Below are 14,922 nucleotides of genomic sequence, written 5' to 3'. Positions count from 1 at the left end.
TTTTGCTGAGAACCCCGTATAAAGCCTTGGAAAATGTTAGGGATGTTGAGTGTAAGATCCTTTTATTTTTGAGCTGTTACCCTATATTGTGCTCTGCTAATGTATTTTGCTGAGACCCTGTATTGCAAATGAGTCGAAGTTCGTTCCGCTAATGTAGAAATTCATTTCCGAGCTTCTGTTTGACTCTGTCCATGTCTATTAGTGGTCAAATAAAAAGAATATGTGGGTTGAGCTTATTCAGTTTTAATAGTTCATGATAGTGCTTAAAGAGGTGGTCACGTTCTTTTTGTTTCAATCAAGCTTGAAACAGTAACAAACCTAAAGCTGGCGCGGATCTGTTTGACCTATTTTCAAGATGAACCATTTTGCTATTTTAGGCCAAGCGGCCAACCCATCTTACCCATTTTGCCACCTCTGATATATAACTTTCTAAACCCTGCAGCTATTTTTTGCGAGACTATTATTCTGTAACAAATACTATAAGCACAGGAAGCTTTTGTTGTGCATCTCTTAAATCTAAACACATTACGTATACAAAGGCTTACAGTATTCTCTTCTTTTACCGTCAATTAACAAGAATATTGATGCTATGATTCAACTTCATCCCACATTATGTTTTGCAAGAGAACCACAAAAGGGTTCAAGTCCTTTGAAAATCAGGTTGTGCAGTGACAGATCTGACCCAAGCCCAGTTATGGTCGCTGGTGTTGACTTGATTTTTGGTTTCAGAAATCTCATCCATTGGAATATATGCATAGTTTCCATTAATCGGACCAGCTACAAACCCCGTGTACCCAGCCATTATCCCATGAATAGCCGAGTGTGCCAGGAGTGTACAGTAAAGATTATCGGTAGCATTTGGTGTAACTGCACGGATCATGTACGTAGGATCAATATACTTGACTGTAAACAACTCGCCTTTATGATCCCTATCCCACCACCTCTTCAACTCGGATTTCAACCACACCCCTACATCTAAAAAAACAGGATTACCGGATTCATCCTTTTCTTCTTTCTGGGCATCAGTTCTTGGTATTATATTTTGTCCGGCTCCTTCTGCCACCACCACAACAGCATGACCCTTTTGCTTTAGTCGGTCGTCAAGAAAGTCAAACAGACCTCCTTTTCCTTCTAGGTAAAACTCGTTTTCAGGTATCAAACAACAATCAACATCACGGCTGCTTAGGGTTGCACTAAGAGCAATATGGCCCGTGCTCCGACCCATGAGTTTAACAAGGCCTATACCATTTGGTGCACTCTCCGCCTCTACGTGAGCTGCACTGATCGCTTGCTGGGCCTTCTCCACAGCTGTCTGAAACCCAAATGACCTATCAATGATTCCCACGTCATTATCTACTGTTTTTGGAATTGCAGCAACACCCACATATAATTTGCGACGTTGAATTTCATTGAAAATTTTCACAGCTCCGCGTAGAGTTCCATCTCCCCCAACTATGTATACCTATAGTTTATACAGATTATTAAAACCCCAAAACACCCAAATTACTTTAATACTAGTGACCATTGCATTAAACAGCAAAAAACAAAGGTTATTAAAAATATCAAAAGAAAAAGGCAGAATACATTAAAGTTTGAGTGCAGAAAGTAGGAACTGGTTCACGTTTTAAATCATTTGGATAATTGGATATATATTCATATTCATGATCTATATCAGGCCCAATTACATAACCCAATCTCATAACTCCACTCCAAATGTGAAGGAAAGGAACTATTTTGAGGAGTTATACAAGTAACTTATGCTTCTTTTTTACAAAAGACATAATATCTAACTTTATCAATTCGGTACAAATTATATTTTTGAACGACAAATTTGGACTCAGTGAAATGTCTTTTCATATACCCAACTTCAATTATTGAGGAAACTCATTTTTATGAAAACTGATATCTCCATTATTGGGAACATTTTGTTCACAAAAAGATTATCAAAACTCAACTCATATCCCTCTAGATACTAATTAATCTATGAATTGGTGGTTCATCGACACAAAATAATTGCTTGCCAAAAAATCATATAAACACTAAATAAGCATGCTAAGGGTAGAATGGATTATGGATATTTCAAATATCAAAACGTAAAAGATATATAACAACAAGGTCAAATTATTATAAGGGTAGATATGATTTAAGTTTAAAATCGACTAATCAACTGTTATGATATATATATGCATATGTATAGGGTGGCTTTCCAGTGAGAATAAGTTGAAAATAAGAACAGTGAGAACAGTTTTTGGTCATTGGATGGATAAAATTGAAGGCTAAGATGATTGAGGGTATTTTTGTAATATTTAATAGAATTAATGGTAGATATGTCTTTTTACATGTATTTTAAAGGATACAAAAGTAATTGAAAATTAAAAAAAGAAAAGAAAAACAAAAAATAAAAATATGCATGCTATCATGTTCATGGCAGTTTTCCCAATTAGTAGTTACACTTCATGTTCACACTTTTATTGTAAACTAAGGATGAATACTTATATAAAATATTGAATTTACGCAGGAAATTTATTCAAACTTTATTATTGCATAATAATATAACTAGTTTGAAGTTAAAAAAAAATTACTTGTGTATTCTCGTTTGCATCCTTTTTATATAGGTATTGAAATTTGACATTAAAATTGCATCCTCTTTATATACGAATTTTGCATCCAATTTTTTTCATTTGATTTGTGCATCCAATATCAATTTCTGCATCCACATTTAAGTGAAAATTTGCATCCTCTTTTATAGCACAGTCATGCATCAATTTTCTAAAAAAGGTTTGTGGGTTCACTTTATAGCCGAGTTATGCATCCTCTTCATTTAAGAGTTGTGCATCCATTAATTTGTTTAAAGATGTTTCGTGCATCGAAGAAACTATGCATCCATATTACATAGGACAATTGAATGTTTCTGAATTCATGCAAATCGAACACTTATTATACCTACTGTTGAGAAAATAAAAATCAAACAGGACAAAAAATAATGCGTAAACACTTATTACACCTATTTTTAAGAAAATAAATAACAAACGGGACAAAAAATTAAAAAAAAAACTGGACGGTGGCAGTAGTCATTCTTTACTTTAATGGCAATTATTAATTTTATTAAGTCATCGAAACAAATATAGAACATGTATTATTGGTATATATAATTTAAGTGATTAAAAATATGGAATATGGAGAAGCCGTTTTGATATATCAAATTAAATTTGAAACGGCAGTTTAATGAATTAATAAATAATAATCACTTCTAAAATATCTAAATTAAATGTATTTTTGAATTGTCTAAATTATCATTTCTAATGGTTGTTGTGGGAGTGTCCTATTAGTTCTTACATGTTCTTATTTTTAATTTGTTCTTATTGGATGACTCCCCTATATGTATATATATACATATATATATAGGGAAAAGATAATTTGAGACTAACTACACATGTGTAAGTTAACTTACGTATGATTTTCTGGTTCGCCCGTCGCTGGAAAGTCTTAGTGTTTTTACAAAAAAGTCTTGTATATCGTAGTAGATGATGATGGTGTACAAAAATCAATGTCCTAGTTGGTCTTAAATTAAGAGGTGGTCTCAAAATATCTCAACCATATATATATATATATATATTCAATGATTGCTTACAATATCTACTTTTTTTTCTTTTCAATTTGGAAAATGATTAATAATTCTCCGCTAAAAGTCTTCCTAAAATTTTATAAATATGACATGTGGATTTCATACTCTTTCTTAATCTTACCCCTTGTATAATCCTATTGTTAAAAGATTAAAAGAAATTTTAGGAAGATTTGTTAGGACAATTAATCATTTCCCTTTAAATTTATCATGGAAACAACTATTTCTCAATGTTATATATAAATATAGAGAGAGAGTTGAGTTATTGTGAGAACCAAATAATTGTCGAGAACTAAGAGAACCAATAATCTATAAGGGTATTTTTGTATTTTTGTTATATACATTTTTTATTAGATTAAATATGAATATTAAATCCCATAAATCTCTCAATAACTTTAACCGTTTAATCAATTTGACATAAAATTTCCTAATTTACTACTATTACATTTGAATTCTGTTCTCGTGAAATGTGTTTGTTAATTATAAAATGCAATTAGACATTCACTTTATATTGTAATTTTCTTTATCAATTTTAATTTCTATTTTTACTATCACGTCAATTTATAAGCGATCATAATAAATAATTAGAATTAATATACATTAGTTGCATACATATGTGTACAAGTATAAAAATCTATGAATATTAGTTCCATACACATGTGAACAATATGAAAATCTATGAACATTAGTTGCACACGTTTGAACAAATATAATTATTTGTGAACATTAGTTGCATAAATATATGGACAGACAGGAATATGGTTATTCTTATTATTTTTTAACGACAAAATGTTACTAAAATAATATAATCATATATGTTTTGATATTGTTCCAACATGTTCATAGATCGTGCCTTTTTATTCTATTTGTTTTAAGATGTGCATAAGTGTACAATCTATGTACACATGTAAGCATATAAAGTATTTTTCTAATACATAGTTATTAAATTTAAATGTACACATGTGAGTTGATATTGTTCGATCTTCACTTTTCGTAGTATTAGTTAAAGTTAATTTTGCATAGTTATATCATATGTGCATTAATTTTATTTGCGTACAAAAATCAATGGGAATATAAGAAATAGTACAAGTACAGTTAATGGTTTAAAATGATGAAAAGTCAACAAGAAATTATTTAAATCATATGTATATCACTAGATGAGCTTTGTTTCCACGAGAATGGCAGATAGCAAAAAACGGTTACAAATAATATTCCTAAACTACCCTTTCTTGTTATAAGATGCTATTATAAATTCTTTTATTTAATTAAAAATCATAATTAATTATGACCATTGATTAAGTCTTTTGATGGTTAAGATTGGTTCTCGTAGTCCTCGACAAAATTTTAGTTCTCATTTTATCTTTTAACTATATATATATATATATATTAAAAAATAAATCTTCAAAAATACTTGCTATATATATTATCCTTGTACTAAATTGCGATTAAAATGAAGAAAAAATCATTATATAGAAAGAAATGAACCTGATTAAATCCATGATTTTGGATAGCATCAACGATTTTATGAAGATCAAAACCACCTCTAGAGGTCTCAAGTACAGTCCCACCTCTCTTATGCCAATTATGAACCATTTTCGCATCAAGCCGAACCGGTTCGGTCGAATAAAAACCGCGATAACCAGCCTTTATCCCAAATATATCCCTAACACCATATTGCTCCCACAATGCAACAACAAGTTCACGGATAACCGTATTAAGGCCGGGGCAAAGGCCCCCGCAAGTCACAATGGCTGCTCGCACTTTTTGCGGCTCGTAATATATTTCTTTCCGTGGTCCAGCCCGGTGGTACGCGGATGATGATGAAGAGGAATTGTTGTTTCTTAAACTGAGATCGTAGAGGGTAGGACGTAGGATGACGTCAGATTGGGTGAGATAGAATGTATCTGAAGGACGGTATAACGGGTTGTGTTCTAGAGGTGTGGTCCGAGTTTGGAGCTGGTCTGGATTATTAATGTAGTTTGTTAGGTGTGGAACGCTTACGAGTTTAACGTTAATTGACATGGCTGGTTCGATGTGTTGATTATTATTGTTCATGGCTAGCTGCTGGTTCAAAACAACAAAATTAATTGATAATTTTGAAAGAAAGAAGGGATCGAGGACGTGGAAGAACAAGTAGAGTTTTCAAGGTGTGTTTCACTTTCTCGTGTATATAAAAGTCTAATATATCATACGTGTAAAACTTATAGATACGTGGCGAACCAGCAGTGTGACACCAGGTGAAATGCTACTATACAGTATTCCCATTCGATGGACCCACGACCGGAACTAAAGGTGACCAGTAACTTAAATGTTTCCATTGACTTTATGTCGATACTATAAAGTTGCCCACGCAACGTAGCTGTACAGGTAACTAGTGACGTCGATAACGACGGGTTGCGTTGGTGACATTGATTTAAAGATTGGTGTTTATTAATATAAAAATATTCGATTTAATGAAGACAATATAAAAGTAATTAATTTCTATCAAAGGTATAATTAATAGATATATTTAGTTAGAAATATTTAAATTTGTTAATATAAAGTAAAGGTATTTGAGGTATTAAATTTGAAAGTGAATGATTAAGAGAAAAAAGAAAAATAATAGTAATAAGAAAGTGACGCCAATGGGTTAAAAACCCCAGCAGCATTCTGAAGTCCTGTAATGATGCTTGGATCTTGGGAGACCAGGGTTCAAGTCTGAGCAGACGAGGTTTTACCTCCAATTTAATGGCGTGCCTTTTGTAGCGGGTAAATTGATGGCTTTTCCCTCCCCTGTGGCCCCTGACTTCGTGGATCGGTCGCTAATGACTGTCTGCCCGTATGGATGTAACGGTTAGCCGTCCCATGACACGAACGTTAAAAAATAATAATAATAATAAATAAATAAATAAATAAAAATAAAAAAATTAATAAAATGATACTAATATCCCAAGGTCTTGAGTTCGATCCTTATAGATGGCAAATCATGGGGTTTTTTCCTCCGAAGGCCTATGGTCAACATCTTGTTGTCTAAGTTACGTGCAAGGTTTCACCATTATACGGTGAGGTTTCCCTGATGTTGCATACCGAAAAAAAAAAAACATAATAAATAAAAAAGATGATCTATGTACGAATGGTTTAACAATAACAATTAGATTGTTGGAATATAAACCCGTACGTGATGACTACCATTATTTTATACGTGGTTATTCCAAAGTAATGTAGCTATACCCAGTGCCCTATGACTAACGATGCGATTCGATCTAATTGATGGATATGGAGCGCATCTGTTGGAATATGATCACGTAAAATGAATGTATGTCCGAAAAGTATTTAAGCCTACGGGGTCACACCTCAACGTGAATGTAACTATAAATTGATTAATATATTAAATGTAATTTATTAATTAATTTGATCGCAAAAAACTAACGGAGGTTCGTTAAAAGAGTTAAAAGTTAACGGTACTTAACTAACGGACTTAACGGAGAAGAGTTGGAATTAGGAAACCCCTCTAGAATGTTCTAAGGGGGGGCGGTCGAACCAAGGGTTCCAAAACCCTAAACTTGGCCATTAAGTTTCCTAAGCCTATAAATAGAAGCCTAGGTTAATTGTTTTTCACACAATTAATTAGGTTTTCTAAAACCCTAAAAATCTCTTCTCTCTCTCTTGTTTCGGTCGACTACCACAAGAAAAACAAAGGGTTTTTTGGGTTTTGTTTGGGTCGAAATTCAAGAGCAAAAACAAAGGGTTGTTCGGTTCGTGATCAAGTACTAGCATACATACGTTCCAACGTTGAGTGTGCAATCGTAGAGAGGTTAAGTTAAACCTTGTTCTTATCTTCAATGTCTCCATTATAAGGTACATCTTATATACTTTGGTTAATTAATTAAACTACATAGATCTTGTCTTCCGTTGCGTGCTTTATGATTTGTTGTGATAATTAGTTATAAAACCCAACAGTGGTATCACGAGCCTACTATGTATGTTTTTTGATTACCAAAAGATCAAAACTTGAAGGGGGGTTAGGGTTCTTGATTATTGAAATTTCGGCTATATATATATATATATATATGTATATATTTAAATTGATTTTGTAATTTAATTACATTATTTAAATATGAAAAAAGTTTTATTTAATATATATATATATGGTTCGAGATTTTCCAGAAAATAAAAAAAAAAAGTTTTTTTTTAGGGTTCCTAATCCAAGTTTTGATTAATTACATGTTTATGTGATAAATTGTATGTAATTATGTGTTGTACCTTTAATTTTAATTGTTAAAAAGAAGTAAAAATCATGAATTTTTCATGCAAATCATTCATGATTCTTACTTAGATATATTGATATGAAATCTTGATCATTAGGGTTAATTATGCTAGATAATTGTATAATTAATTGTGTGACAATGTGAATTTTTCGTATAAACTTTCTGTTTTGCGACAGTTTACTAAATAATTCATATCTTTTAATCCGTAATGAGTTAGAGATTGTGCTTTGAACTGTAGATTCTCAACACATAGGGCTAAAACTTTGTAGTTCTGGTTAAAATCTGAATCGGACCAGAAACAGGTCTAAACAGGTCGTGAAGCTACTGGAATTTCCAGAAAGCTAACTATGTGATTATATGATAATTGTTTGTGATGTACATGTTTAAGGCTTACGCAATCAAGGCAACTTAATGTATGTGGTCCTCTTCTTTGAAGGGTGAGCCGAATTAGACATAAATCAACCATAGTGACATGTTTAGGTGGCCTACCATAACTCGTTGCATGCTTAATAGTTATAGTTTATGATTTTGCATATTTATTGAGATATAAATTGTGATGTAAAATTGTTTTGAGAAAAAATAAACTTGACTAAGCAATATCGAAATAAGAGATTTTTTAATAAAATTGGAGTCCTACAACCTTGAGATACACCGGCTCACCCATTTGAACAAACTCTAAGAGAGGTATAAGCCGGAGTGCGGTAGCCTTCTAAAAGGGCGGGTTTTTAAATCGCGTTTATCGCATACCTTTGCCCTTGCGCTTCTATTGTGTTGCTAAGACTATACAAATGATTTTATTAAATATTATGTTTAGAAGATATGCATGAATCTTCTAAACATAACTTTTTGATCACATATCGAATTGTATGACCCAGTAAACTTAAGTCATTGCCATCCAATTTGTCAAGGACACATGGGGTCGTTGTTTTACTCACTGGTACACAGTGGTGAAATGACGATTGCATGGCAAAACTCATTCACTGGTACACAGTGGTGGTCTATTTTGCACGTTCTTAGTTGGACGACTTAAAGCGAGTTAAGCGGTGAGACCTTGACCCGTGGCAAAAGATGGGACAAAACATGACTACAAAAGATCGCTTGATGAAATTACTGATCGTCACTTACCTTTTGAGTGCAATCATTTCTAGCAGATCAACTGATGAAATGGTTGCATGTCAATTGGGTCCTAGCCTTGATGAAATTAATTGTTTATTCCATAAACATTTGGGTAATTAATTTCTTAAGGATTGATTATCGAAAATACTGATTTTTGAACTTAATCTGTTTTGTAGATGGCGATGAATCCCTCCACAAACACCAATGCTTTTCGGCAAATGTTTGAAAGAGAAAAGCTTATTGGATCAAATTTCAATGACTGGATTCGTCGACTTCGAATTGTTCTGCGAGTTGAAGAACGTATGGATGTCATTGAAAAACAATGGCCTAATGAACCGGCTGAAACTGCTACAGCAGCTGAAAAAGCTGACTATAGAATTCAGTACACTAGATTCAATGAAGTTTGTTGTTTGATGCTTGCGAGCATGTCTCCTGAGCTACAGAAACAATTCGAACTTTACACTCCATATGATATGATCAGTGAGCTGAAATCTTTATATGAGAAACAAGTCGGAGTGGAACTTTTCGACAATGTCGTGGAACTCCATGACATGAAACTTGAATCTGGAAAGCCGGTGAGCAGTCATGTGCTCAAGATGAAGAGCATTTTTGACAAGATGGAATCAATGGAGTATGCTTATCATAAAGATGTTAAAGTTGGCATGATTCTCAAATCTCTTCCAAATGAATTTGAGAGTTTTGTGCAAAACTATAACATGCACTCTACGAAAAAGAGTGTTAATGAACTCCATGCTATGCTCATTGAATTTGAGAAGAAGATTCCTAAAAAGGCCAATGACTCTAATGTTCTTATGATCAAAGGGGGTCGGATCCAAAAAGCTAAAAGATCGCGAAGAGCTAGAGGCAAAGCTGATGGCAATGGAAAGGGCAAGCAAGTTGCAAACCCTTCCAAGCCAAAGAAGACTCCTCCAGCTAAGAAAGAGCATCCGGCTAAAGACCAGAGCTGTCATCATTGTAATGAAGTCGGGCACTGGAAGAGGAACTGTCCTAAGTATCTTGCTGAGTTGAACTCGAAGAAGAAGAATACTAGCGGCGCTAGTACTTCAGGTATCTTCACAATTGAAATTATTTTCCTTAACTAAGCGTAAATCGTGGGTTTATGACACTGGCTGTGGAACTCACATCTGTAATGAATTACAGGGGCTTAGGAAAAGGAGGAAACTGAAGCCCGGAGCTTTGCAGTTGATAGTGGGCAATGGTCTACCAGCAGCTGTTGAAGCAATTGGAGAATTTCATTTAGTTCTTCTTTCCGGTTTAATTATTGTTTTAGACAATTGTCATTATGCACCTTCTATTACTAGAGGTGTTATTTCAGTTTCTTTGTTGAAAGACAACGGATTCATTAATGTTTTTAATGATATTGGTATTTCAGTTTCTAAAAATAATGTTCATTATTTTGATGCTATTGCTTTTAATGGTATTTATGAAATTGATATGCGTGATTGTGTTTCAAATAATTCAATGTATAATGTTAGCAAAAGAGCCAAGACTAACGTGGACTCCACATATCTTTGGCACTGTCGTCTTGCACACATTGGCAAAAATCGCATTGAAAGATTTCAACGTGAAGGGATCTTAAAATTGAATGATGAATCATTTGATAAATGCGAGTCATGTATTTCCGGCAAGATGACACGAAAACCCTTTAAGCATTCGCCAGAAAGGGCTAAGGATCTTCTTGGACTCATTCATACCGATGTTTGTGGCCCATTTAGATATGTGTCAAGAAAAGGAGCTAGCTACTTCATTACTTTTACGGATGATTTCAGTCGTTATGGTTATGGTTACTTGCTTAAACATAAACATGAAGTCTTTGAAACATTCAAAGAGTTTAAGAATGAAGCTGAAAATCAACTCGGTAAATCCATCAAGATTCTTCATTCGGATCGAGGTGGTGAATACTTAAGCCAAGAGTTTAAGGATTATCTTAAAGCATGTGGCATTGTCCAAAAGCTTACTTCTCCATACACTCCTCAGCATAATGGAGTGTCTGAAAGGAGAAATTGAACCTTGCTAGACATGGTGAGATCAATGATGACCCGTACAACTCTCCCATTTTCGTTTTGGGATTATGCTCTAGAGACTGTTGTACGCATTCTCAATATGGTTCCAACCAAGAAGGTTGACAAGACACCGTACGAATTATGGCATGGTGATGTCCCTAATTTGTCTTACTTAAAAGTCTGGGGATGTGAGGCACTTGTGAAGCGCGATACGCCTGACAAACTTGAACCCAGAACTACTAAGTGCATCTTTGTCGGATACCCTAAGGAAACGATGGGTTACAACTTCTATGATCCCGCCAAAAACACTGTTCGTGTTGCTCGATATGCTGAGTTCTTTGAAAAGAAGTTAGTTCAAGAGAACAGTGGGAGGGTTGTAGAACTTAATGAGACTCAAGAGGAAGATGTGTCACCTTCTGAAGATACTAGCAATCATCAACTTGGGGGGGAAAATGTTCAAAGTGATGAACCTCAAGTCGATGATAATGAAGCGATTCCACTTCGTAGGTCCGAAAGGACTAGACGTCCTACCGAAAGACTATTTCTGATGGTAGAAGAAGACGTTGTTGGAGATCTCGATGAGCCTCCGAATTTCGAAGCTGCATTATCAGATCCTGAATCTGACAAATGGCTTGAAGCTACGAAGGTGGAAATGAAAGACAATCAAGTCTGGAGCTTGGTTGATCTTCCACAAAATGCTCAAACTGTTGGGTGTAAGTGGATCTTCAAGAAGAAGACGGACATGGATGAAAATGTACACACCTATAAAGCTCGTTTCATGGCGAAAGGTTATACTCAACGTTTCGGTGTTGATTATGAAGAAACCTTTTCTCCAGTTGCGGACATTAGAGCTATTAGGATTCTCTTAGCCATAGCTGCGTACTATGACTTTGAGATATGGCAAATGGATGTTAAGACTGCCTTCTTAAATGGTTACTTGTATGAAGAAGTCTATATGGATCAACCGGAAGGTTTTATTGATCCGAAACACCCCAACAAAGTATGCAAGCTTCAAAGATCCATTTATGGACTAAAGCAAGCATCAAGAAGTTGGAATAAACCGTTTGATGAAGAAATCAAAAGGTTTGGTTTCGTTTAAAATCCCGATGAGCCATGTGTATATCGCAAAGCTAGTGGGAGTAATGTTACTTTCCTTGTCTTGTATGTCGATGACATATTAATCATAGGAAAAAATATTCCAATGTTGCAAGATGTTAAATCTCATCTTGGAAAGTGTTTTGCCATGAAAGATCTAGGGGAAGCGGCATTCATTCTTGGGATCAAAATCTATCGAGATAGATCAAGGCGATTAATTGGACTAAGTCAGAGTGCTTATATTGATAAGATCTTGAAGCGATTCAAGATGGAGAACTCTAAGCGTGGGTCTATACCTATGCAAGAAAAACTTAGTTTATCTGTCATACAAGGTGCTTCTACGCCTAGTGAGGTGGAGCGTATGAGTAGAATTCCTTATGCTTCGGCTGTAGGATCTATTATGTATGCGGTTAAATGCACTAAACCCGATGTGGCGTTCGCGCAAAACATCGTGAGCCGATATCAACAGAATCCTGGTGAAAGCCATTGGATTGCTGTTAAAAATATTCTGAAGTACCTACGAGCTACTAAAGATATATTTTTGGTGTATGGAGGAAATCCAGACTTGGAGCTCAAAGTGACCGGATACTGTGATGCTGGATTTCAAACTGATAAAGATGACACGAAGTCTCAATCAGGATTCGTCTTCGTTTTAAACGGAGGAGCTGTGGACTAGAAAAGCAAGAAGCAAACCACAGTCGCCATGTCTACAACAGTCTGAGTACATTGCCGCCTCAGAATCTGCAATCGAAGCAATCTGGATAAGGAAGTTCATTAGCGGGCTCGACGTGATCCCCTCAAATGAATTACCCACTGATTTGTACTGTGATAATACCGGTGCATTAATCATTGCCAACGAACCCGGAGTTCAGAAAGGTGCCAGACATTATGCTAGACGATATCACTATGTTCGAGAGCAGATCGAACTAGGAGAGATCAATTTACTCAAAGTTCACACAGATTTTAACTTAGCTGATCTTTTCACAAAAGCTTTGTCTAGGCCCAAGCTTGAAAGGCATGCCGATGGCATAGGACTTAAATTAGCTAGTTATTTCATGTAAATCTGTTGTTTCGGTATTTGGATAAGGGATGTTAAACAATTTATATTTTCCATAATGAAATAAAGTACGTGATATGTTTGATTTCATTCAATATTAAATTGTGTCCTATATTTGCATGTTTAATCCTTGAATATTTCATTTAGTATTTTATTTATTACTAAATATTCTAAATTGTCCATTGTCGATTAATTATATGGGAATATAATTAAACGAAGACAAATGTGAGTGATTGGTTATATTCTTGGAATATGTAATGGATGGATCCCACCAAACTCACATGATATCCATAGCGGATACATATCGGACTACCCCACTAACGAATTATCACTTTATGGATCATCGTCATTAAGTGAAATTCGCAAATGGTTACTTTTATTGATCCTTTGACTTGAGATACAAGTAGGTCAGCATTTATGAATCGCACTAAATAGATATAGTTCTAACTCACCTGAATAAGGGGGTACATAAAGGGCTATTTTCAGAAAGCGTCGTGAAATATGATGACTGACACGTGTAGTCAATATAGGATTTGTTCCTTCAATTTGAAACTGAAGTATGATACCGTTTGGCGCCCTCATTAGGACTAATTAAGATGTTTGCATGGCCGTGCCCAAATAAATCCAGATTGTTCTCAATTATATTTGGTAATCATTAATTAGTTATAGAATGAGAAACATAATCGTTAAATTATGAAATGATCTCGATCCATATTCATATTTAATAAAGGTATCTGAACAAAGGGATAATAAATGCCCTAACCATTTAAACAGTACTTAAATATTTTCGGGAGCATAGGCGTGTTGCTAGACGCTTACCAATGTTATTACCTTCATTCGTTACGAGCTCAAGTGGGAGCTATTGGAATATGATCACGTAAAATGAACGTATGTCCGAAAAGTATTTAAGCCTACGGGGTCACACCTCAACGTGAATGTAACTATAAATTGATTAATATATTAAATGTAATTTATTAATTAATTTGATCGTGAAAAACTAACGGAGGTTCGTTAAAAGAGTTAAAAGTTAACGGTACTTAACTAACGGACTTAACGGAGAAGAGTTGGAATTAGGAAACAATTAGGAAACCCCTCTAGAATGTTCTAAGGGGGGACGGTCGAACCAAGGGTTCCAAAACCCTAAACTTGGTCATTAAGTTTCCTAAGCCTATAAATAGAAGCCTAGGTTAATTGTTTTTCACACACAATTAATTAGGTTTTCTAAAACCCTAAAAATCTCTTCTCTCTCTCTTGTTTCAGTCGACTACCACAAGAAAAACAAAGGGTTTTTTGGGTTTTGTTTGGGTCGAAATTCAAGAGCAAAAACAAAGGGTTGTTCGGTTCGTGATCAAGTACTAGCATACATACGTTCCAACGTTGAGTGTGCAATCGTAGAGAGGTTAAGTTAAACCTTGTTCTTATCTTCAATCTCTCCATTATAAGGTACATCTTCTATACTTTGGTTAATTAATTAAACTACATAGATCTTGTCTTCCGTTGCGTGCTTTGTGATTTGTTGTGACAATTAGTTATAAAACCCAACAGCATCATGTGTGTAAATATTAGATTTGTAACGAATATAGATGTTTTAATCGAACAATATAGATATTAAACTTAAATTAATTATATTTTGTATAAAGATTATACGAAATGTAAGTAATTTAAGTTTAATGAGTGAAACCCATGGATCAAACACAGATTTATGGAGTGAAACCCATGGCACGTCTTTATATCTATCTGCCATTGTATTACAAAAAACCT

General features: G+C 34.5%; 1 protein-coding gene across 1 annotated transcript; it reads right to left on the bottom strand.

The window, feature by feature from the left end:
* Nucleotides 1-509: 509 nt before the first annotated feature.
* LOC122598234 (ATP-dependent 6-phosphofructokinase 2-like) lies at nucleotides 510-5,728 on the bottom strand. The gene is made up of 2 exons (XM_043770836.1): nucleotides 5,108-5,728; nucleotides 510-1,462 (listed from the first exon to the last, which is right to left on the bottom strand). Exons 1-2 carry the CDS (start codon nucleotides 5,675-5,677, stop codon nucleotides 641-643), a joined length of 1,392 nt encoding a protein of 463 aa, XP_043626771.1. The 5' UTR covers nucleotides 5,678-5,728; the 3' UTR covers nucleotides 510-640.
* Nucleotides 5,729-14,922: the final 9,194 nt, after the last annotated feature.

Source organism: Erigeron canadensis, chromosome 4, assembly GCF_010389155.1.
Source record: "Erigeron canadensis isolate Cc75 chromosome 4, C_canadensis_v1, whole genome shotgun sequence".
Taxonomy (NCBI): domain Eukaryota; kingdom Viridiplantae; phylum Streptophyta; class Magnoliopsida; order Asterales; family Asteraceae; genus Erigeron; species Erigeron canadensis.
The sequence above is the reverse complement of the archived record's forward strand: the minus strand, read 5'-3'. Positions and strand labels throughout refer to the sequence as shown.

Excerpts from the sequence above, each read along its gene's own strand:
- LOC122598234 (XM_043770836.1), bottom strand. The coding sequence starts at position 5,677 with ATGAACAATAATAATCAACACATCGAACCAGCCATGTCAATTAACGTT. Across the intron at positions 1,463-5,107 it reads AAAATCATGGATTTAATCAG|GTATACATAGTTGGGGGAGA; the intron begins GTTCATTTCTTT and ends TATAAACTATAG.